Genomic DNA, 24,798 nt, shown 5'->3' on the forward strand with positions numbered 1-24,798 from the left:
CATGTGCTAGACAAGATCTTCAACTGCAGGGCTCTGGAAGCAATTGAGAAGTTTTGAAGGTGCAGATTGAAGCTCAGGGCCGCTGCGGGCGGCGCAGGAAATGCTGAAGACAGGATGGGGTTAGGGAGGGCAAGCAGGCTGCCAGAGGCCCTTTTCCACCTGCTGGGCTTGGAGGGGCGGGACTCTGTCCCCTCCCTCACTTGCTTGGGTTTAAATCACCACTCCCCAGGATCCCTACCCGTGACTTTGAGTGTGTGGCAAGGGATTGCAGACAGGGGACTGCTTGTCAATTCAGGGAAGTCAGCCTCTTTCTGCCACTTAATTCGCCCATCAGAAGAGATCCGATTTTCCCACGGTTCACCGTCACCCCCGTTGCACAGGTGGGGAATCCAAGGCGCGAAGGGGTCTCCGCCAGAGTCCCGGGGCTATCCACTCATTCCGGGGTTGCAGTGTAGCATGTATCAGGAGCGTGGGCTCGAGTGTGCGGGGCACTAATTGCCAGCGCAGTGGCCACAGGCTCCCGGGCAAAGTGGTCAGGAGCCCACTCCCGCCACCTCCGTCCACCACCCCGTGCGCAGGGTGGTGCATGCGCGTCCTCCCACAGGGCGCGGGATGGGGGCGGGGCCTCAGTGTTGTTATTTCTCCGGGGCCCCGCCCCTCAGGGGGGCGCGGACCACGCGGCCGGAGGGCCCGCCTCCCCTCCCCCTCCCCGCCCAGCCCGCCCGCCTCTTTGTATCCAACATCCGGGTTTCCCCGCTGGCTCGGCTCCGTGGCCGCCGCTCAGGAGCCATTTTGGACTCGGTTCAGCTCCCCTCCCCCCCACCCCTCCCCCCGTTCATGGCCCCTCCGGACTCGGTCCCTGCGCCCGGGGCCCGGGCCCAGCCCCGCCGCGCTATGCCTGAGTCGGGCGCGCCCCGGCCCGTGCCCCGCCGCCGACCCCCGGCCCCCGCGTCGCCCCGGAGCACGGGCCGCAGCCTGCGCCGCCCGCAGCGGCCCTGAGCCCGGCCCCGCCGACCGGCCCTTGGAGCCCGAACGCTGCTCGGGGACGAAGGCGCAGGAAGCGCGCACTGAACGAGACCGAAGGAAGGAGCGGGAAGGAGAGCGCAGCCGCCGCTGGGCCCTGCGCGCCCCGGGAGCGCCGTGCGGCCCTGCCCGCGGGCTCCGGGTGTGCGCGGGGCGGCGCAGCGGAACATGACGGCGCCCTGGGCGGCCCTCGCCCTCCTCTGGGGATCGCTGTGCGCCGGTAAGAACTGGGCGCGGCGCGGGTACGCCGAGTGGGCGCGCAGGGCTGGCCCCTGGCGCCGCGCGGTGTTTACCAACAAAGGGCGGGCCCGCGGCCTCGTCGCCCGGCCACCTGTATTCAGCTCGCATCTCCCGGGGCGGGGGCTGGGGGCGCGGTGGGCGCCCAGCTCGCCGATCTTGGGGTCACGATCTTGTTTGTGCAGTCGTCTGCAGAGTTCTGGTTCCCAGAGGTGCCCCTGCGATGGGGGCCGGGACCCGGAGCCTCAGGGTCGGAGTTCGGGCTACGCGGGCGCGTGGAACCCAGGGAAAGAGTGAGGAAAACCTGAGCGTGGGGAAGGCGGCCAAGAGGGGTGGGCAGATCTCATTAGGGGTGGCAGGATTGTAGGTGCAGCAGCGGCAGCATGCGGGGAGGGTTGCACGTCCCTCAGAGTCACTAAGTGTAGCGAAGCGAAGGGGGCGGCTTCACGCAGACCAAAGTCCCTTGCATCTCTTGCCACCAGTCTGCGTCGCGTTACCGGCCCAGCGGGCTGTTGGTGCTGGCTCCCGCCTGCTCCCTCTTTCCCTGCCGTTGGCCACGGGATGCGGAGTGTGGTCGCTTCGCGGGACCGCTTTGGGCACTTGGGAGGGGAGGGGATGGGTAAGATGGAAAACCAACAGGTCCCCGTTCGCTCGGGCCTCCGGGAGGCACGTGGCGGGGTGGGTGACCCGCGCTCAGCTCCCCAGCGGCTGCGGGCGTGTGGTTGGAGGTGTTCGGCCAGCGCACTTGTGTTTGGAGGTATGTGGGTGCGGGCGTAAACAAGCGGAGTTCCGCCTGTAAAGCTTTCTTCTCCTGCGGCCCAAGCACCAATTTCCCTGTCCCAGTGGTGCCCGGGTACGCCTAACCCCGGCGGGCGCGCCGGGACGTCCCCTGGCCAGTCCTGGGAAACGTGGGGAGCTGGGCATTGAAGCTCTGGCGAGAAGGTCGGGGCGGCTGGTACCCGGCCGTCGGGTCCTGCGCGTCTTTGTTCCCAGCCCCCATTACACATGCAGCGCGGGTCCCCAGCCGCCCACGGTGGCAGCAGCCTGGAGTCTGGGAAACCCTCGAGGGGCGGGGCCGGGCTGCAGGGGCGGGGCCGGAGTCCCCAGGCTGCTGCGGGGGTGGGGATTTGGGGATTTGGGGATTTGGCATCTCCGTCCCGTTCCCACCCTAGTTCTACCTCCTTTGCGTCGTCGTGAGGCTTAGTTTACACTGAAAGCGAGTGAGTTCTGTAGGGTAGTAGCGCGCACACAGCCTGAGTGCGGAGACGGGAGGGCAACGACCAGTTGGCACCTGAGAACTATATGGAAGAGAGTGTTGCAGCTCTCCTGGAGCTGCTTCCTGTGTGCTGGAGGCAAAGTGGTGGTCGTGTTGGACTTTGTGCTCCTCTTTTTTGCCCCGCTCCCTTGGGATGCATTTTCCCCAAGGAGGGCTCGAAAGTGACAGGGGAGGCATTGGTCTGCCAGAAGGAGGGCGGCAGCAAGCTGACTTCATAGGCACACAACAGCCCACCGGGCTGCCTCCAGACCCGCTGGTTGCCTGATCCCTGGAAGTGCTGGGGCTCTTCCAAGCCCAGGCTTTTAGGAGAGCTTCCTCCCAAGACAGGACAGCTTCAAACCTGGGATCTGGGGACCACACCAGTCTCACACCTCCCTCATTAGGCAGGGCAGGGTGGCATCAGACCCCTGGAAGGACTGTATTTTCTTTCTTTTTCCTCCGTTTCAGCCACCTAGCTTAGGCAGTGCTGAGCAGTGTATCCTGCCCTGGGAAGAAGGTCAGGGGTCACTGGATATTTCGTGTAGTCACATCAGCCAGTCCCTGACCTGTGAGGAACTGTGAAAAGAGCTGCCCCAGGCCCAGTTTGGAGCAGACCTGACCCTCCGTTGTTTTGGCTTCAGGGATGCCGTTTTATTTCAAGCTTCTGGCTTGCTGTTTGGAATAACCCCCACCCTGTGCAGCACACAATGGCCTGCTAGAAGGAACATCTAGAAGAATGCTGTCCTGGCGACAGAAATAGTATATGAACTGTGTATACATATAAAACAATGTTTTCTAGTAGTCATGTTAATAAAAGGAAGAAGAAACAGCTGTGTCTTAGTTGGGACTGCCATAACAAAATACTGTAGACTGGTGGCTTAAACAGCAGAAATTTTTATCGTCAAAGTTCTGGAAGCTGTAAGTCTGAGCCCAGGGTGCAGGGTGCTGGCATGGTTGGGTTCTGGTGAAGACCCTCTTCCTGGCTTGCAGACATCTGCCTTCTTACTGCATTCTCACATGATGGGTGGGGTGGGACTAGGGGGTGTTTTCCTCTGTTTATAAGACTGTGAATCCTGTCCCCATTACCTGAGGGCCCCACCCTTCTGACTTAATCTAACCCTCACTACCTCCCAAAGGTTCCATTTCCAAATACCATTACGCTGGGGGTCAGAGCTTCATCATATGAATTTTGGGGGAACACATTCTTTCCATGAGATGGAATGAACTTTAATAGTATATTTTACTGGCCTGGCACAGTGGCTGATGCCTGTATTCCCTGCACTTTGGGAGACCGAGGTGGGAGGATCATGAGGTCAAGAGATCGAGACCATCCCGGCCAACATGGTGAAACCCCATCTCTACTAAAAATACAAAAATTAGCTGGGTGTGGTGACAAATGCCTGTAGTCCCAGCTACTCCGGAGGCTGAGGCAGGAGAATCGCATGACCTGGGAGGTGGAGGTTGCAGTGAGCCAAGATTGTGTCACTGCACTCCAGCCTAGTGACAGAGTGAGGCTCCATCTCAAAAAAAAAAAGTGTATTTCACTTAATTTGATGTATACAAAGTAATCATCTCAGCCTGAAATCAGTATTAAAATGAGACATTTTGTGTTCCATTTTTGTACTGTCATCAAAATCCTGTATGTGCCTTACAGAACGTCCTCAACTCCAACTTTCCACGTTTCCAGTGCTCTGCAGAACATTTGGCTAGTGGCTACCATATTGGACAATGGAGTCTCAGAAGGGAAGGCAGAATTTTTGGTGTAATAAATGGCACATGGTGCTTGTCACAAGATCAGTCAGTGGTCAGTTAGTTCTTTAATAATTCTGTAAGTCTTTTGTGGTCTGTGCCTGGCCGAGTGTCCTTGGGAAACAAGCCATTTGGCTCTTGCATTTCAGTGGACATCCTCGACACTCAACGCTATATCCTACAAGAACTCCTAACACCTGTCTCTTTACTCTGTACTTGTGGTTCAGATCAAAGGGCCTATGGGGGTGGGGTGAGCAGTATTCTAGGTGAAGTGTCCAGAGCTCTTGGAGAGGGACCTGCCTCCTGTCTCTCCCATCAGGAAGTGCAGGCCCTGATTGCTCTGATAGGCTGACCGTTCTTTGACCCAAAGATGTTTCTTGGCCACTTCCTCACCAGAATCTGATGAAAGCTATGGACCCTTCCCCCAGGAAAATGTAAATCAGTATATGTGTGCATGTGGCTGTACATTGTATGCACCCATTCTGTTTTGTAGATACTGGGAACCTGCTGCCCCCTGATTAAACTCCTTGAAGTCCTGGCTGCCCTGCACATATCCACTGTAGCAGTCCTAAGGGGCAGCTTGTTCTGGGGTGGGAGGGGTGCTTGTTCCACCTTGGTACCTCACTTACTTTGCCTTTTGTGATTCCGCTGGATGTTTAGATTCTAGCCCTGGTCTCTTTCCAGAAAGCTGCCCTCCTGAGTGCCTGACTATGCATTCAGTCCCTCTGCTTGGGAGCTCAGGGTAGTGCAAATGAGAACCAAGGAGTATCGGTTCAGGAGTTTAGATCCACTCACAGATACTAACCTGTCACCATGGATTGGGATCTGGAGGGTTGAGGACTGGGTCTGGATAATCTTTTTGTGGGTAACTCCAGATAGACTCTAGATAGTCCTGAGGTAGGGTCCTGGTTGCGTGGGCCTCACTCTAGAACAGGGTTTCTCAGCCTTGACCCTATTTACATTTTAGGCCTGATGATACTCTGTTGTGTGTGGGTAGTGGTGGGTTGAGCTGTTCTGTGCATTGTAGGATATTCAGCAGTATCCCTACCTCTACCCACAAATTCCAGTAGATCATGTCAACCAAAAATGTTTCCAGATCTTGATAAAATGTCCCTGGCAGAGGTGAGAGCAAGATCATCTCCTGTTGGGAACCACTGATCTAGAATGTTCTCATGCTTTCAAAGAGGCACACAGTTGTAAGAAGTAGGTAGGGGTAACGGCTTATGAGTGCATATCCATCCCCCCACTCTGGATGCAGGGTTGAAGGTGAGGTTCTCCTCAAAGCTTAGGAGATTACTGCTTAGTGAAATCTGCTCATCAGCACGTGAGAGTTTGGTTCAAAATTAGTGGTTCTGGTGTACAGCTTGCCACCGAGGAGAATCCTGGTGTCCTTGAGTTTTCCCAGAAGTGGTTTAGGTTTCAGGGAGGCGGAGGCTGTGGGTAGCTGGGCAGCCTGCCTGCCCGCACCCGCCCACTCGCCTCTGACCCTTGCCTTAAGGCTGGCACTCAGCCTCTTCCTCCCGTACACGCAGAATGTCAGGAAGTGCCTGTTGCTGGGGACTCTCTGCCTGCCCAGCACCCCCTCTCTGCTCACCTGGGGGCCTCAGGAGCTGAGGCTAGCCCTGTCTGCCAAGCGGAGCACTGGGGTTGTAGCAGGCCATGGGCATGCCCCTTCCCCTGAGCAGATCTGCTGTGTGGCGCTCCGGGGAGCCGCAGAGGCTGTGGGCCTGGAGCCCCCAGGCCGGGGACACCAGGGCAGGTGGGCAGCCTCTCCCCAAAGGTATGGGTGCAAGTCTCTCCCCTCTCCTCAGGGTGTGGTGGCCAGATGGGAATCTGAGGGCAGGGCCAGGCTTCCTGCTGTGGACCTGGGGAGGTGTGGGCAGCGCTGCCTTAGACATGCGGCAGCCAGCACTGGAGGCCCCGGTGGAGCGGTTCGTATTTGTGGAAGGCTTGTCTGTTGGGCTTGGCAGGCTGGCAGCCCCCTGTGGCTGCTCCCATGTTTATTTTCTACTCCTACCCTGGCCTGCTTCGAGCTTGGCTAGGGAATGCTTCTGTGGGACTCTCTCTCATCTTGAACTCAGTGAGACACAGTTTGCTGCACTGGGAAGTGATTACAAACTGGACTGTTAGGATGGCGGAAGCATTTTTCAAAGCCCCAGTTTCCAAGTGCTCCACATCACTGGTATGTGAAGTGCTTGCTGAGGTTCAGACTTTAGTTCCATCTGTTTTTGGGGTCTTTACAAAGGGGACTTTATTTCCTTCTCAGAATTCTTTCTCTTCCTTCCCTCCCATTCTGTCACTAATTCTGTGTTCCAAAACAGAGACCCACCCCCTTGTTCTGGGCTTCCTTTTTTGGTCTCTCATTCTGCACCGGATTTAGGGGTCCATCCTAGCCCTAGAGGTGCCTATTCCTTGTGGTCCTGGGGGTACCACTCCTGAATGCCCAGGTTTTCCCGGGGTGGAAATGCTGCTGCCTTCTTCTGACTCTTTGTTTATTACATTGGTCAGTGATGTCTCTGACTAAGACAATGGTAGGTACTGGAAATCAATGGATAAAGCAGACTGGGATTGTTCAGGGGTCAGCCATGCCTCTTCCTGGCCCAGGACCAATAATGGCTGTCTGCCTTCGGATAGCCCCATGCTTTCCTCTGGTTATTCTAGGCTTGCTGTACACATGCATGTGCCTTTTTCAGATTCTTTCTGGGACTGGCAGCTCCAACTGGGTGTTTTCATTCATGGACACATGACCTCTGGAAGCGGGTGTGGAAAGGAAGCCTGTCCCACTGGGCAAATGTGAGGCCTTCTTCCTAGGGGAATGTTGTCTGGACGGGTCTGACCTGCTGGACAATGGGGCTTCTCCCTGGCCAGTTTCTGGGCTGAGGTGTTTTGTGAGGCAAGCTCATGCTCTTTGCATGTGTTCCTCTGCCGACTATTTCAGTTCCACTCTGACAACCAAGGAGGCTAAAATTAGTTTTGGAGAAGGAAAAGGAAGGCTAGTTGGAAACCCAAGCCCTTGGCTGGAGAATGGGGGAGGCTGCTTCCCAGGTTTATGCCTGAGCATTTCAGAGGATGGGACCAGACCAGCTGTTATCTGTCCATCTGAGGAGAGGGAGTGGTCCCTGTGGCCTCCCAGACCTGAACCAATTAAAACAGGAGACTGACTTGGAAGCTGACTCTCTCAAGTGTTGATGCCAGGATGTTTTTTCCTTCTGGCTTGTGCAGTGGTGCACAGTGTTTTCAGGTATGAGGACAATGCCTTTTAATGAATGTCCAGTGTCATTGATAACCCTCCTCCCCTTCCCCTCCAACTGGATTATTATGTGTCCGTTGATTTAGAAAGCACACATGAGTTTTCCCAGCCTGGGCTGGCAACCATGGTTTAAGAACTCTTATTTTATGCACTTTTTGGGAATTTCCTTCTCACTGAAGTTTGATATTGGGTTAGAGGGGAGTCCTATGGCCCAGAGCTCACACAGGAGGTCCAGCTTCTCTGTGTAGTGAGGGCATAGTGAGTAAAGGCTCATCTGCTCTGGGGCTTAGAAACTAGAGGAGCAGAAGGGTTAGAGAGATGAATTCTGGTTTCTCTTCCCACCTGGCTGGCTCCTTCTGTGAACCTTCTGGCTGAGGGTGAGACCTGCAAGGCTGTGTGGGAGTAGAAGGAGGGCCAGGGCAATGCAGTCCTACCTCCCCTGCCCTGAAACCTCCCATCCAAACCTCCCATCACTGAAAGTTTAGCCACCCTGGGGTATAGCTGGGGGAGTAGAAGTCACTTCAGCCCTAATTTTTCCATTTCTTAAAAAAAATTATTACTTTTTAAACAAGTAATATACCTACCTTGTATCGCAGAAATTTAGATGTTACAGATAAAACTAGGGTCTCCTTTTATCATCTCTGTTCCCTATCTGAGGCCCCCTCCAAACGTAATCCTTTGAAGGTTGAGGTATATTCTTCCAGACGTTTTTAGCTGTGTATCTATAGAAATACTTATAGAAATAGGCTTTTGGCCGGGCGCCGTGGCTCACACCTGTAATCCCAGCACTTTGGGAGGCTGAGGCAGGCAAATCATGAGGTCAGGAGATCGAGACTATCCTGGCTAACACAGTGAAACCCCATCTCTACTAAAAATACAAAAAATTAGCCAGACGTGGTGGTGGGTGCCTATAGTCCCAGCTACTCGGGAGGCTGAGGCAGGAGAATGGCATGAACCCGGGAGGCAGAGCTTGCAGTGAGCCAAGATAGCGCCACTGCAGTCCAGCCTGGACAACAGAGTGAGACTCCGTCTCAAAAAAAAAAAAAAAAAAAAAAAAGACATAGGCCTTTTTTCCACCTAAAATGGTATTCAAACATTTAATTGAAGTATAAACATATACAGAAGAATGTATAAGTAATTAACATAAGTGACAGCTGAGAAGCATCTTCACAAACTGAATACACTGGTGTAGTCAGCATCCAAGTCAAGAATCAAAAATTTTCCAGCCCCCCATCCCCAGCAAGCCCTGTTTTGTTCCATTTCAGTCTCTACCAACACCCACTAAGGTTAACTACTATTCTGACTTCTAACAGCATAAAATAGTTTTGTCTGTTTCTGTGTTTCATATGAATAGAACCTTACAGAATAAACTGCTTTGTGTCCATCTTTTCCTCACCATGTTTGTGACTTGAACCTATGTTGAATATCATGGCTTTTTAAACACGGAGATTTGCTTTGGAAAACTGTCTGATAAATATGGATCTACTTTGATCTTTTTAATAACTATGTAATATTCTAAAGTTTAAATATAGACTACATTTTACCTAGTTTTTTATTGATGGACTTTATGATTGTATAGAATGTATGCAGACTGTTTCTCAAGGGTAGATGAGAAAATAACTTCTGGATTTTAAGGCGTGTATTACTGGTTTTAATAGATACTGAAAAATGGTTATACTATTTTATTTATTTATTTATTTTTTTAGGCTACCCAAGTGATGGCAGTGGGGGTAGAAGCTGGATGATTTGGCAGTTGGCTCTCTGCAGTAATCTGTGAGCATCCTTCCCACCCCCACACCCCAACCCCTGCTGACATGCTAGATTACAGAGGTTAGAAATAGCCTGGCTTCAAGAAGGGTGCTGGGACATGGGAAGGGCTCATTTCCACTGGCTTAATGTATGAGGAGACCTGGAGATAACTTCTCGTGCCTGCGTCTCCTACCTTGTGCCTGAGTCTCCTGGGTACTTTGCTGATGAGGGAAGTAGCAGTGGACTAGCCAGGATGTGCTGGTCTGGGTTTGGGATGGAAGTGCATATGTGTGTTCACTTACCAGGCTCCATGCTGCCTGCAGACTCTGAAAAGACTAAGGCACTTGCTGAAGGTTGCTGAAGAGCTCTGGGTAACGGCACTACTGGCGAACCCACTGCATTTGACAAAATCTGAGTGTGACAAATTCTAATTTCATATGTGGTGATAATGATGGTGGGGGTATTGGAGAAACCTGTAGAAAAACTATTTTAGAGTATGGTGAGAAGCTTTTCATGACAGAAGGAGCTCTGGTGAGTTTCTGTTCCTGGCTGAGTGTATGCCTTGTTCCCTGTATAACTCTCTAACACAGTTGGCAGAAGACTTAAGGAAGATAGTTTGGGATGACTTGTTCTCCAAAGCTCTTGCTTCCCAGTCTTGTTCTTCAGCTTGCTGCCTACTCTTTACTGTTATGTTGGGATTCTTTATGTAAGTCCACTTGTCAGGCCCTGCTAATGAATTTACGTGACACTCAAGTTTGTGGAACTGTTTCTAGTACAATGATACTCCAATCAGCTTTCCCACCTTATACATATGATGTGCACTGTTTGTGTCTTAGTCTGCTCAGGTTGCCATAATGGAATACCATAGATTGGGTGGCTTAAACAACAGAAATTTCTTTACTTACACTTCTGGGGGCTGAAAGTTAAAGATGAAGGTGCTATCAGGATTGGTTTCCAGTGATTCCTCTCTCCTGGGTTGGCATATGGTAGCCTTCTTGCTATGTCCTTTTTTTTTTTTTTTTTTTTAATGGTTTTGCAAAGATTTATTTCTAAGATTAAATAATGAGGGCTCTTCTTCCCTTGAGCATTTTTGGAAATTTTCCTCTTAGAGAATCTAAATATATGCCCATATTAAAATATCACACAAATTAAAGAAAGCCTACTTGTTACTAAAGCAAGATTGATAATTAAATCACTACCTTTGCATGTAGCATCAAATAGAAGGCAGTGTTGTTTGATAATACATTTGTATTTTGAGTGACTTTTGTCCCCCAAATCATGACATATGTGATGAAAAAGTTAAGAGTTCACCACTTCAATTGTTGATTTTGATAAAGTAATTACAATAAGGACACAGCTAATGTAATTAATATATTAATTTAGAGGAACAAAGTTAAAAGTAGACCCCAAACAAACAAAAAACAAAAACATTGTGTATGTTGTAGGTATAGAAAAATTGAAATGTTTTAGATTTCCCAGATAAATAACAGACATTTAGGACGGATTATCATGCCAATCTTATACAATATGCAACATGATTATCTTTGTTTTATTATGCCACCTTTCTTTTGTGTTCACTCCTTCCTCTTTGACCTTGGTGCTTTCCTGTAAAGGAATTTAGCAACTGCTCCTATGTGACAGGAAAAATACCTGATTTGGCAAGTGTGTACTTTATGAAATGTGATATGGCATCAATCATCATTAACCCAAATATCCCCATCACATGCAGGGCCTAACCCCATCACATCTGGTTTCCTGTTTGAAAATCCTTCATTTTGTGGAGGTTTTTGCTGATAACAATGCTCAGAATGATCTCTAGGCAATGGAAACTGACAGAAGATGAATTGTCTGTCACTCAGGAGGATGCCTTGACCATGGAAACAATCAAGTACAACTGTCTATTATTATTACTTTTTCCCCTGGGCTTGCTTTCTTTTTTTTTTTTTTTAATTTTATTATTATTATACTTTAAGTTCTAGGGTACATGTGCATAACGTGCAGGTTTGTTACATTTGTATACTTGTGCCATGTTGGTGTGCTGCACCCATCAACTCGTCAGCACCCATCAACTCGTCATTTACATCAGGTATAACTCCCAATGCAACCCCCTCCCCCTTCCCCCCTCCCCATGATAGGCCCCGGTGTGTGATGTTCCCCTTCCCGAGTCCAAGTGATCTCATTGTTCAGTTCCCACGTATGAGTGAGAACATGCGGTGTTTGGTTTTCCGTTCTTGTAATAGTTTGCTGAGAATGATGGTTTCCAGCTGCATCCATGTCCCTACAAAGGACACGAACTCATCCTTTTTTATGGCTGCATAGTATTCCATGGTGTATATGGGCCACATTTTCTTTTTTTTTTTGAGACGGAGACTTGCCCTGTTGCCCAGGCTGGAGTGCAGTGGCTGGATCTCAGCTCACTGCAAGCTCCGCCTCCCGGGTTCCCGCCATTCTCCTGTCTCAGCCTCCCGAGTAGCTGGGACTACAGGCGCCCGCCACCTCGCCCGGCTAGTTTTTTGTATTTTTTATTAGAGACGGGGTTTCACCGTGTTAGCCAGGATGGTCTCGATCTCCTGACCTCGTGATCTGCCCGTCTCGGCCTCCCAAAGTGCTGGGATTACAGGCTTGAGCCACCGCGCCCGGCCGCCACATTTTCTTAATCCAGTCTGTCACAGATGGACATTTGGGTTGATTCCAAGTCTTTGCTATTGTGAATAGTGCCGCAATAAACATATATGTGCATTTGTCTTTATAGCAGCATGATTTATAATCCTTTGGGTATATACCCAGTAGTGGGATGGCTGGGTCATATGGTACATCTAGTTCTAGATCCTTGAGGAATCGCCATACTGTTTTCCATAATGATTGAACTAGTTTACAATCCCACCAACAGTGTAAAAGTGTTCCTATTTCTCCACATCCTCTCCAGCACCTGTTGTTTCCTGACTTTTTAATGATTGCCATTCTAACTGGTGTGAGATGGTATCTCATTGTGGTTTTGATTTGCATTTCTCTGATGGCCAGTAATGATGAGCATTTTTTCATGTGTCTGTTGGCTGTATGAATGTCTTCTTTTGAGAAATGTCTGTTCATATCCTTTGCCCACTTTTTGATGGGGTTGTTTGTTTTTTTCTTGTAAATTTGTTTGAGTTCTTTGTAGGTTTTGGATATTAGCCCTTTGTCTGATGAGTAGATTGCAAAAATTTTCTCCCATTCTGTGGGTTGCCTGTTCACTCTGATGGTAGTTTCTTTTGCTGTGCAGAAGCTCTTTAGTTTAATGAGATCCCATTTGTCAATTTTGGCTTTTGTTGCCATTGCTTTTGGTGTTTTAGACATGAAGTCCTTGCCCATGCCTATGTCCTGAATGGTATTATCTAGGTTTTCTTCTAGGATTTTTATGGTATTAGGTGTAACATTTAAGTCTCTAATCCATCTTGAATTAATTTTCGTATAAGGAGTAAGGAAAGGATCCAGTTTCAGCTTTCTGCTTATGGCTAGCCAATTTTCCCAGCACCATTTATTAAATAGGGAATCCTTTCCCCATTTCTTGTTTCTCTCAGGTTTGTCAAAGATCAGATGGCTGTAGAAGTGTGGTATTATTTCTGAGGGCTCTGTTCTGTTCCATTGGTCTATATCTCTGTTTTGGTACCAGTACCATGCTGTTTTGGTTACTGTAGCCTTGTAGTATAGTTTGAAGTCAGGTAGCATGATGCCTCCAGCTTTGTTCTTTTGACTTAGGATTGTCTTGGCAATGCGGGCTCTTTTTTGGTTCCATATGAACTTTAAAGCAGTTTTTTCCAATTCTGTGAAGAAACTCATTGGTAGCTTGATGGGGATGGCATTGAATCTATAAATTACCTTGGGCAGTATGGCCATATTCACGATATTGATTCTTCCTATCCATGAGCATGGTATGTTCTTCCATTTGTTTGTGTCCTCTTTGATTTCACTGAGCAGTGGTTTGTAGTTCTCCTTGAAGAGGTCCTTTACATCCCTTGTAAGTTGGATTCTTAGGTATTTTATTCTCTTTGAAGGAATTGTGAATGGAAGTTCATTCCTGATTTGGCTCTCTGTTTGACTGTTACTGGTGTATAAGAATGCTTGTGATTTTTGCACATTAATTTTGTATTCTGAGACTTTGCTGAAGTTTCTTATCAGCTGAAGGAGATATTGGGCTGAGGCAGTGGGGTTTTCTAAATATACAATCATGTCATCTGCAAACAGGGACAGTTTGACTTCTTCTTTTCCTAATTGAATACCCTTGATTTCTTTCTCTTGCCTGATTGCCCTAGCCAGAACTTCCAACACTATGTTGAATAGGAGTGGTGAGAGAGGGCATCCCTGTCTTGTGCCAGTTTTCAAAGGGAATTTTTCCAGTTTTTGCCCATTCAGTATGATATTGGCTGTGGGTTTGTCATAAATAGCTCTTATTATTTTGAGATACGTTCCATCAATACCGAATTTATTGAGAGTTTTTAGCATGAAGGGCTGTTGAATTTTGTCAAAGGCCTTTTCTGCATGTATTGAGATAATCATGTGGCTTTTGTCTTTGGTTCTGTTTATATGCTGGATTACGTTTATTGATTTGCGAATGTTGAACCAGCCTTGCATCCCAGGGATGAAGCCCCCTTGATCATGGTGAATAAGCTTTTTGATGTGCTGCTGGATCCGGTTTGCCAGTATTTTATTGAGGATTTTTGCATCGATGTTCATCAGGGATATTGGTCTAAAATTCTCTTTTTTTGTTATGTCTCTGCCAGGCTTTGGTATCAGGATGATGTTGGCCTCATAAAATGAGTTAAGGAGGATTCCCTCATTTTCTATTGATTGGAATAGTTGCAGAAGGAATGGTACCAGCTCCTCCTTATCCCTCTGGTAGAATTCAGCTGTGAATCCATCTGGTCCTGGACTTTTTTTGGTGGGTAGGCTATTAATTGTTGCCTCAATTTCAGAGCCTGCTATTGGTCTATTCGGGGATTCAACTTCTTCCTGGTTTAGTCTTGGGAGAGTGTAAGTGTCCAGGAAATTATCCATTTCTTCTAGATTTTCTAGTTGATTTGCGTAGAGGTGTTTATAGTATTCTCTGATGGTAGTTTGTATTTCTGTGGGGTCGGTGGTGATATCCCCTTTATCATTTTTTATTGCGTCTATTTGATTCTTCTCTCTTTTCTTCTTTATTAGTCTTGCTAGCGGTTTATCAATTTTGTTGATCTTTTCAAAAAACCAACTCCTAGATTCATTGATTTTTTTGGAGGGTTTTTTGTATCTCTATCTCCTTCAGTTCTGCTCTGATCTTAGTTATTTCTTGCCTTCTGCTAGCTTTTGAATGTGTTTGCTCTTGCTTCTCTAGTTCTTTTAATTGTGAGGTTAGAGTGTCAATTTTAGATCTTTCCAGTTTTCTTTGTGGGCATTTAGTGCTATAAATTTCCCTCTACACACTGCTTTAAATGTGTCCCAGAGATTCTGGTATGTTGTATCTTTGTTCTCATTGGTTTCAAAGAACATCTTTATTTCTGCCTTTATTTCGTTATGAACCCAGTAGTCATTCAGGAGCAGGTTATTCAGTTTCCATGTAGTTGAGTGGTTTCAATTGAGTTTCTTAGTCCTGAGTTCTAGTTTGACTGCACTGTGGTCTGAGAGACAGTTTGTTATAATTTCTGTTCTTGTACATTTGCTGAGGAGTGCTTTACTTCCAATTATGTGGTCAATTTTGGAATAAGTGCGATGTGGTGCTGAGAAGAATGTATATTCTGTTGATTTGGGGTGGAGAGTTCTGTAGATGTCTATTAGGTCTGCTTGGTGCAGAGATGAGTTCAATTCCTGGATATCCTTGTTAACTTTCTGTCTCGTTGATCTGTCTAATGTTGACAGTGGAGTGTTGAAGTCTCCCATTATTATTGTATGGGAGTCTAAGTCTCTTTGTAAGTCTCTAAGGACTTGCCTTATGAATCTGGGTGCTCCTGTATTGGGTGCATATATATTTAGGAGAGTTAGCTCTTCCTGTTGAATTGATCCCTTACCATTATGTAATGTCCTTCTTTGTCTCTTTTGATCTTTGATGGTTTAAAGTCTGTTTTATCAGAGACTAGTATTGCAACCCCTGCTTTTTTTTGTTCTCCATTTTCTTGGTAGATCTTCCTCCATCCCTTTATTTTGAGCCTATGTATGTCTCTGCATGTGAGATGGGTCTCCTGAATACAGCACACTGATGGGTCTTGACTCTTGATCCAGTTTGCCAGTCTGTGTCTTTTAATTGGAGCATTTAGTCCATTTACATTTAAGGTTAATATTGTTATGTGTGAACTTGATCCTGCCATTATAATATTAACTGGTTATTTTGCTCGTTAGATGATGCGGTTTCTTCCTAGCCTCGATGATCTTTACATTTTGGCATGTTTTTACAATGGCTGGTACCGGTTGTTCCTTTCCATGTTTAGTGCTTCCTTCAGGGTCTCTTGTAAGGCAGGCCTGGTGGTGACAAAATCTCTAAGCATTTGCTTTTCTGTAAAGGATTTTATTTCTCCTTCACTGATGAAACTTAGTTTGGCTGGATATGAAATTCTGGGTTGAAAATTCTTTTCTTTAAGAATGTTGAATATTGGCCCTCACTCTCTTCTGGCTTGTGGATTTTCTGCTGAAAGATCTGCTGTTTCCCTTTGTGGGTAACCCGACCTTTCTCTCTGGCTGCCCTTAAGATTTTTTCCTTCATTTCAACTTTGGTGAATCTGGCAATTATGTGTCTTGGAGTTGCTCTTCTCGAGGAGTATCTTTGTGGTGGTCTCTGTATTTCCTGAATTTGAATGTTGTCCTGCCCTACTAGGTTGGGGAAGTTCTCCTGGATGATATCCTGAAGCGTGTTTTCCAACTTGGTTCCATTTTCCCCGTCACTTTCAGGCACCCCAATCAGACGTAGATTTGGTCTTTTTACATAATCCCATACTTCTTTCAGGCTTTGTTCATTTCTTTTTCTTCTTTTTTCTTTAGACTTCTCTTCTCGCTTCATTTCATTCATTTGATCCTCAATTGCTGATACTCTTTCTTATAGTTGATCGAGTCGGTTACTGAAGCTTGTGCCTTTGTCACGTATTTCTCGTGTCATTGTTTTCATCTCTGTCATTTCATTTATGGCCTTCTTTGCATTAATTATTCTAGTTATCAATTCTTCCACTCTTTTTTCAAGTTTTTTCGTTTCTTTGCGCTGGGTACGTAATTCCTCCTTTAGCTCTGAGAAGTTTGATGGACTGAAGCCTTCTTCTCTCATCTCGTCAAAGTCATTCTCCGTCCAGCTTTGATCTGTTGCTGGCAATGAGCTGCGTTCCTTTTCAGGGGGAGATGCGCTCTTATTTTTTGAATTTCCAGCTTTCCTGCCCTACTTTTTCTCCATCTTTGTGGTTTTATCTGCCTCTGGTCTTTGATGATGGTGACGTACTGATGGGGTTTTGGTGTGAGTGTCCTTCCTGTTTGTTAGTTTTCCTTCTAACAGTCGGGACTCTCAGCTGCAGGTCTGTTGGAGATTGCTTGAGGTCCACTCCAGACCCTGTTTCCCTGGGTGTCAGCAGCAGAGGCTGCCTAAGATAGAATATTGCTGAACAGCGAGTGTACCTGTCTGATTCTTGCTTTGGAAGCTTCCTCTCAGGGGTGTACTCCACCGTGTGAGGTGTGGGGTGTAGGTCTGCCCCTAGTGGGGGATGTCTCCCAGTTAGGCTACTCAGGGATCAGGGACCCACTTAAGCAGGCAGTCTGTCCGTTCTCAGATCTCAACCTCCGTGTTGGGAGATCCACTGCTCTCTTCAAAGCTGTCAGACAGTCGTTTGCGTCTGCAGAGGTTTCTGCTGCTTTTGTTGTTGTTGTTGTTGTTTAGCTGTGCCCTGTCCCCAGAGGTGGAGTCTACAGAGACAGGCAGGCCTCTTTGAGCTGCTGTGAGCTCCACCCAGTTCGAGCTTCCCAGTGGCTTTGTTTACCTACTTAAGCCTCAGCAATGGCAGGCGCCCCTACCCCAGCCTCACCGCTGTCTTGCCCTTAGATCGCAGACTGCTGTGCTAGCAATGAGGGAGGCTCCCTGGGCATGGGACCCTCCCGGCCAATTGTGGGATATAATCTCCTGGTGTGCCCGTTTGCTAAGACCCCTGGTAAAGCGCAGTATTGGGGTGTGAGTTACCGGATTTTCTAGGTGTTTTGTGTCTCAGTTCCCCTGGCTAGGAAAAGGGATTCCCTTCCTCCTTGCGCTTCCCAGGTGAGGCGATGCCTCGCCCTTCTTCAGCTCTTGCTGGTCGGGCTGCAGCAGCTGACCAGCACCAATTGTCTGGCACTCCCTAGTGAGATGTACCCAGTACCTCAGTTGAAAATGCAGAAATCACCTGTCTTCTGTGTCGCTTGCGCTGGGAGCTGGAGACTGGAGCTGTTCCTATTCGGCCATCTTGCTCCGCCTCCGCTATGTCCTTTTTGCTGTGTGTATCCACTCCAGGTGTCTCTTCTTGTAAGGATGCCAGTCCTGTTGTACTGGAGGCCCACCGTTATCACCTCATTAGGCTTAATTACCATCTTAAAGGCCCTATCTGTAAATATATTAATGGCAAAACCCGCAATTACTTTTGCACCAACTCAGTAGTCACATTGGAGGTTAGGGCCTCAACCTATGAATTTTGGTGGGACTCACTTCAGTCTATGACTGTCTGAAACAATAAAGTTTGGTTGAAAGTGAATTCTGTTTTCCTCTTGAGTGACATTTTGGAATGGAAGTTACTTTTTTCAGGGCTTTGCCCTTGTGTCTCTTTTGTTCTTGCTTAATACTGTCCATGGACAATCTTATCTACACTGGTGGGCTTAATTTCTGTTTGTGACATTCCCTTGCCTTTGGGCATGTTATGATCCTGAAAATAATGTCTAAAAGCTGGGTAAAAAGTAGATATAGAGATGTCCTTTTCTGATAATCAGGACCAAATCTCTTTCTAAAGGTAACTAGAGAAACTGGAAAAAATAAAACTTCTCTGGTTGAAGGCATTGTATATCTAAGAAGATACTAAAGACCTACCAGGCCAGTATCTGCATGAGAACAAAGGCCTAGGGTGATGATTTTGGTATTTGGGTCTGTTTTTAGTCATAGGGTCAACTGAGAGGCTGCATTTGATAGCTTTGTGGGGCTGGAAAGACAGGAATTGGGGTTCTAAGCAAAGGGTGGGCAGAGTCAATCACTTACTTGGGATTGAGATCCCAAAGATATAGAAGTTAGGGGGACCCACATGTAGACAAACACTAAAGTTAGATTGAAATATTCTGGGCTGCTGGGTGTGGTAGCTGGGAGACTGAGGTGGGGAGGATCAGTTGAGCTCAGGAGTTCAAGACCAGCCTGAACGATATAGTAAGACTCATCTCAAAAACAGAAAATATGTTCTGGGTAATGGTAGCTTTAGACATGTTAATTCTTTCTAGAGGATTTATGTCATCCTAGGCCTCAAATTATCTCTATAATTTTTCAAATACAATGACTGGTAATTTTAAGTAAACAACCAGCAGAAACATCACAGTTGAAGCCAACCTGAATGACCTCCAGGTTGGAGTTGCCATGTACATATTTTAAAATAGAACTGTTCAGCCGGGCGCAGTGGCTCATGCCTGTAATCCCAGCACTTTGGGAGGCCGAGGTGGGTGGATCACGAAGACACTAGTTCAAGACCAACCTGGCCAACATGGTGAAACCCTATCTCTACTAAAAATACAAAAAAATTAGCAGAATGTGGTGGCAGGCGCCCTGTAATCCCAGCTACTAGGGAGGCTGAGGCAGGGAATTGCTTGAACCTGGGAGGCAGAGGTTGCAGTGACCCAAAATTGCACCACTGCCCTCCAGCCTGGGTGACAGAACGAGATTTCATCTAAAAAGAAGAAGAAGGAGAAGGAGAAGAAAAAATCAGTGTTCACTGTGGTCAAGGAAATGAGAGTGAGAATTTCAGCAGATAGCTGAAAACTATGAAAAGGAAAAATGTCTTAAAGACTTGTTCTGCATAGTAACAGAAAGTAATAAATCAGTGAATGCTTTTATCAGGGGATTAGGTGAAACTGGATAGAGAATTAGTGAACTGGATGATAGATCAGAAGAAAGTATAAACTGAACCATGGACAGGCAGAAAATGGATAACAACAGAATAAAGAGAAACCCATAGAGGAAGAAATGAGAAGGTCTAAGATTCATGAACTCACAGCCACAGAAGTAAAGGAGAGAGAATGAGACAGAAAAGATAATAGCTGAGAACTTTCTAAAATTAAAGATACCAAGCCACAGGTTCAGGAAGTCCTGTGAATCCCAGGTAAGACAATAAATTTTAAAAATCCACATCTATTTCCATCACAGTAAAAATTCTGGAAACCAAAGACAGAGAATGTTGAAAGCAGCTAGAGAAAAAAGGCATTATTATCAAAAGAGCTGTAGTTATAGTGACAGCTAACTTCTCAATAGAAACAGTGGAAGCCAGAAGACAATAGAATGATAGCTTTAAGTGCTGAAAGTAGTAGTTGTCAGCCTGAAATTCTGTATCAAGTGAAACTGTCGTTCCGGAAAGAAGGCATGATGTTAAGTAAAATAAGCCAGACATGGAAAGACAAATACCATATTATCTCACTTATATTTGGAATCTAAAAAGGTTGATCTCATAGAAATAGTGCATAAAATAGTGGTTACCAGAGGCTAAGGATGTAGGTAGGAGGTCAGATGGGGAGAGAGTGGTCAAAGGGTACAAAATTACATTTAAGGGAATAAGTTCTGGTCTCTTGCACCGTAGAGTGATTGTAGTTTGCAAGAATGTATGGTATATTTCAAAATAGCTAGAAGAGAGGATTTTGAATGTTCCTACCACAAAGAAATGATAAATGGTAATGGATTTGCTAATTACCCTAATTTGATCATTACGCAGTGTATACATGTATCAAAACATATTCTATCCCATAAATATGTACAGTTATTACGTGTCAATTTTTAAACAAAACTCCTTTTTTTTTTGTTTTGAGATGGAGTCTTGCTCTATCACCCAGGCTGGAGTGCAGTGGGGCGATGTCGACTCACTACAACCTCCGCCTCCCAGGTTCAAGCAATTCTCCTGCCTCAGCCTCCCGAGTAGCTGGGACTCAGGCACACGCCACCATGCCTGGCTAATTTTTGTATTTTTTAGTAGAGAGAGGGTTTCACCATGTTGATCAGACTGGTCTTGAACTCCTGACCTCGTGATCCACCCCCATCAGCCTCCCAAAGTGCTGGGATTATAGGCATGAGCCACCATGTCCGGCCTACAAAACTTCTTAAAAAAGAAGGAACGTGTCAAGGAATGTGTTCTTTAGGCAGAAGGAAAATAAATCCAGATGGAATGTCAGAGATGAAGAGGAGAATGAAGAGCAATGAAAATAATAAATATTCAGGCATTTATTGTGAGAATGTGTTACTGAGTTTCAAATACCACAAAAGAAAACGCTTGGCAACAATGCTGTATGTGAGAGTGGGTTGAAAATGAATTTAAATTGTTCTAAAGATTCTTACAATGGCCAGGAAGAGAGTGGAACTACCAAGTAATACTAAATTTTGATAAGGCATGCTGTCATCTCTAGGGTGACTTAAAGGATAAATTATAACTTTTAAGCTAAAAAAGAGACAAATGGCCTGGGTGCAGTGGCTCACGCCAGTAATCCAAGCACTTTGGGAGGCTGAGGTGGGCGGATCACCTAAGGTGGGTTGTTGAAGACCAGCCTGACCAACACGGAGAAATCCCATCTCTACTAAAAATACAAAATTAGCCAGGCGTGGTGGCGCATGCCTGTAATTCCAGCTACTCGGGAGGCTGAGGCAGGAGAATCGCTTGAACATGGGAGGCGGAGGTTTCGGTGAGCTGAGATTGCACCATTTTTCTCTGGCCTGGGCAACAAGAGCGAAACTCCATCTCAAAATAGAAAACAAAAAAAAAAAGGCAGACAAATGGGCCGAGTGAGTGGCTCATGCCTGTAATCCCAGCACTTTGGGAGTTCAAGTGGGGAGGATCACTGGAGCCCAGAGTCTGAGACCATCCTAGGCAATGTAGTGAGACCCCATCTCTACAAAAAATAAAAAAAATCAGCCGAGTGTGGTGGCATGCACCTGTAAGTCTGAGCTACTTGGGAGGCTGAGGTGGGAGGATCGTTTGAGCTCAGGAGTTTGAGGCTGCAGTGAGCTGTGATTGAGTCACTGTACTCTAGCCTAGGTCACAGAGCAAGACCCTGTGTCCAAAAAAAAGGAGGCATGGAATAATAGAGGATTCTTCAGTTGAGAAGAAAGCAATAAGAGATAAGGGAACATAGACCAGATGAGATAAATACAGCTAATATTTCTAATAAATATATGATGTAAAAATTATTATTTTTAAGACAGGGTCTCACTCTGTCACCCAGGCTGGAGTGCAGCAGCGCAGTCTCGGCTCACTGCAACCACTGCTCCTCCAGGCTTAAGCGATCTTTCCACCTCAGCCTTTGAAGTAGCTGGGACCACAGGTGCAAACCACCATGCCTGGCTAATTTTTGTATTTTTGGAAGAGATGAGGTCTCATCCTGTTGCCCAGGCTTGTCTCGAGCTCCTGAGCTCAAGCAGTCTGCCTGCCTCAGCCTCCCAAAGTGCTGGGATTATGGGTATGAGCCACCATGCTGGGCCTGATGTAAAAATTCTTAACAAATATGACCTGAATACTTATTAAAAGCTCTGAGTCCGTGGGTGGAGTTGGCTTAATCTAGGGTGATGTGATTGGGCTGTTTTGGGAATTAATTGGATTTCCCTGAGAAATATCTTCTGTTTTCTGTCTGGAGGGCCAAGCCTGGATATTAACATCCTGGAAGTCACGGGGGATGAGAACTAGGGGTTCCTGTATTTGGTACATTGTTCTGTATTCCTCCTGTTTTAGTGTGATACCTGTGCCCTCAGGTTTGCCTGCTTCTCTTTGTCGAAGAGGCTCTCTGTTCATTTGCTTTGGAAAATAAACATAATCTCCGCTGGGTTGGAGAGGGTCAACCATGATGAGTGGTGGTAGGATCTGAGGATCTGACTGTACCTTACTAACCAACTCTTCTGTCTTTAGACTCATCTTTACCCTATTCTTTCAGAGACATCTGGTGCCACAAATTCCTGAGTTTTGAAGGGTTCTGTGGGGGAAGTCACATCGCTTTTCTACTTTATCCAGAGCCAACTTAGGAATCTGCATGATCAGTTACCATGTGTATAAATGCTTTCCAGCCTTGAAATGTCATTTCTGTGGTTCTCTCCTGTTCTCTTTGTTCTTACAGGTTTATGCCTTGAAATACTTTACTGTGGTTCTAGTGGGACTACAGGAGGGAGCAAAAGGAAATGTTTGTGTATGATCCTTGGCCTTTACTTGGAAGCTGTCCTTCCAGTGTTGTCCAGGAGTGATGGGACCTGGGAAAAGGCGTGTATTTCAGAGCTGTGGGAGGATGGTGCCAGGTCCTTGTTTACAAAGTCCAAGTTGGAAGTGACTTGAGGTCACCTGGCTTGGTTCCTTGTTCCTAGGCGGGACTTCTGAAGGCAGATGGAATTCCTCCTGTCACCTTGGAAGGTGCTCTTGTATTTACATTTCTGGCATTTGTAGTGAACAAAACAGTGGAAAATCCTCATGCAAAATACATAGAAACGCTGGAAAAAGTATAATAAACACCCTTTTAAAAATGCATATACATTGCTGCATGTATAAGAAGGGGCTGGAAACTAGAGCTGTATGCCTTCACTGGCTGAAACTGCTGATTCCTTGGAGACTTTGCCTGTCTTTGTAATTTAGAGATGGGGTTTAGTAGCAGTGTGGATAAGAGGAGACAAGATGTGGAATTGAGACTGAGGCCTTTGCATGGCCTCAGACTTCTGTTGTGTTATACCTTCAGTAAAAATGTGGGCTAGAGGAAACATGTCTTTGTTGACAAAGAGACTAAATAATGAAATTGTCTGAGTCTGGGTCGGGGTTGGGGTTGGGGAAGTTTCCCTGAGAATTTGTAACCATAGGCCTATGCACATGTGAGCTTGGCATTTGTACCATCCTGTTCTCTGGTAAACTAAGTTGAGAAATTAAAGTGGTTCCAAATAGTTAATGTCCTAGGGGGACTGGCAGAAGCCAAAAATATAAGTTACCTTTGAAAGGTTGCCCCTTCAAACTTGGCCTCAAAGTAGTCCAACAGAAAAGGCCCCAATGAACATAAGCTCAGTATTCAAAATTCTAAAGCCCCATGAGGAAACAGTACCATGAGTAAAGTCAGAAATAACAAATGTCAGAAGCAAACTTTCAAGAAGTTAAATTATAGAATTCTAAGAGAGATTTGGAAGTCGGCCAAAGTACAGAAGTATCAAAATTGACCAGGAAGTTTTTTTTTTAATAGGGCTTATAGAAATGAAAAAATAGAATAATTGAATTTATAAATTGAGTAGAAGGACTAAACAACAGATTAGACATAGCTTAAGAGAGAATTCGTGAATTGGAAGTTGATCTTCAGGAATTACCTGTAATGGTGTTTAGACACAGAATTGGAAAATAGGAAAGGAGAGTTAAGAGACTGGACAGAATGAGAAGGCCTAATACGGTTATAATAGGAATTTCAGAATCATAGAATATGGAGATGCAATATTCAAGTTGATAATAGCCAAGAATTTGTCAGAATTGACAAAAAACACAAGTCATTAGAATCTAACGGCATAGTGAACCCCAAGTAGTATAACTTTAAATATATACTTAGACATGTACCTTGTAGTGAAACTGCAAAGAGAGAAAGCAGCCAGAGAAAAAAACAGAATATCTACAAAGTTAAATTAATAGCAGACTTTTCAGCAATAGTAGTGGAAGCTAGAAAATAGTAGAATAATATTTTCAGAGAGCTGAGATAAAATAACAATCTAAAATTTTATGTTCATCTAAATTGCCATTCAGGAAGAAAGACAAAATATTTTGAGAAAAACAACAAAGACTCCCCTGCCAAGATATCTCTATTGAAAGATTTTTTTTCAGTAAGGACAGTGGTCTCAGAAAGGCAGAGATGCAGGGAAAGATGACTGTGTGGACACTTACAAAATACAGACACAAATAATGTCTGATTTGGGAGCTGGGTAGTAAGAACAATGACACTAAATACTGAACACAAGCAATATGTTAAATTAGATGTACATTGGAAGAGTCGTTAGAGTTTCAAATATTTAAGTTCCAATGAGGGATGGTAGAGATGTTGATTTACCCTTTTAGTATAAGTGTACCCATTAAAGTTTATAGGCCTAGCTTACAACGGAATAGGAATGAGATGTATAACTTCAAAAGTGGCTAAAATAGGAAATTTTAAAAGATAATCCAAACAGAGGTAACAGTAGAGAAGAAACAAATTTAAACATACCCAGTAATCATATATGTAAACATACCCAGTAATCATAAATGTAATGAGACTGAACTCTAATTAAAAGATGGTGTTAGATTGATTTGGGGGGAGGGAAGAGAGAAAGATTTCTTTAAGTTAGAAAAGATAATTTTCTTTAATACTAACACACACGAAATGT

At 45.9% G+C, this 24,798-nt stretch overlaps 1 protein-coding gene across 1 annotated transcript in view; it reads left to right on the plus strand.

Annotated features, from left to right (window-relative positions):
- The first annotated feature begins 833 nt into the window (after positions 1 to 833).
- Positions 834 to 24,798, plus strand: part of ACVR2B (activin A receptor type 2B) — a 45,968-nt gene continuing 22,003 nt past the window's right edge. The window contains exon 1 of the mRNA XM_010371492.2: positions 834 to 1,243. Coding sequence (XP_010369794.2) covers positions 1,192 to 1,243 — 52 coding nt within the window. The 5' untranslated portion in view covers positions 834 to 1,191. The remainder of the gene's footprint in view (positions 1,244 to 24,798) is intronic.

Source organism: Rhinopithecus roxellana, chromosome 1 (assembly GCF_007565055.1).
Source record: "Rhinopithecus roxellana isolate Shanxi Qingling chromosome 1, ASM756505v1, whole genome shotgun sequence".
Classification (NCBI taxonomy): Eukaryota; Metazoa; Chordata; class Mammalia; order Primates; family Cercopithecidae; genus Rhinopithecus; species Rhinopithecus roxellana.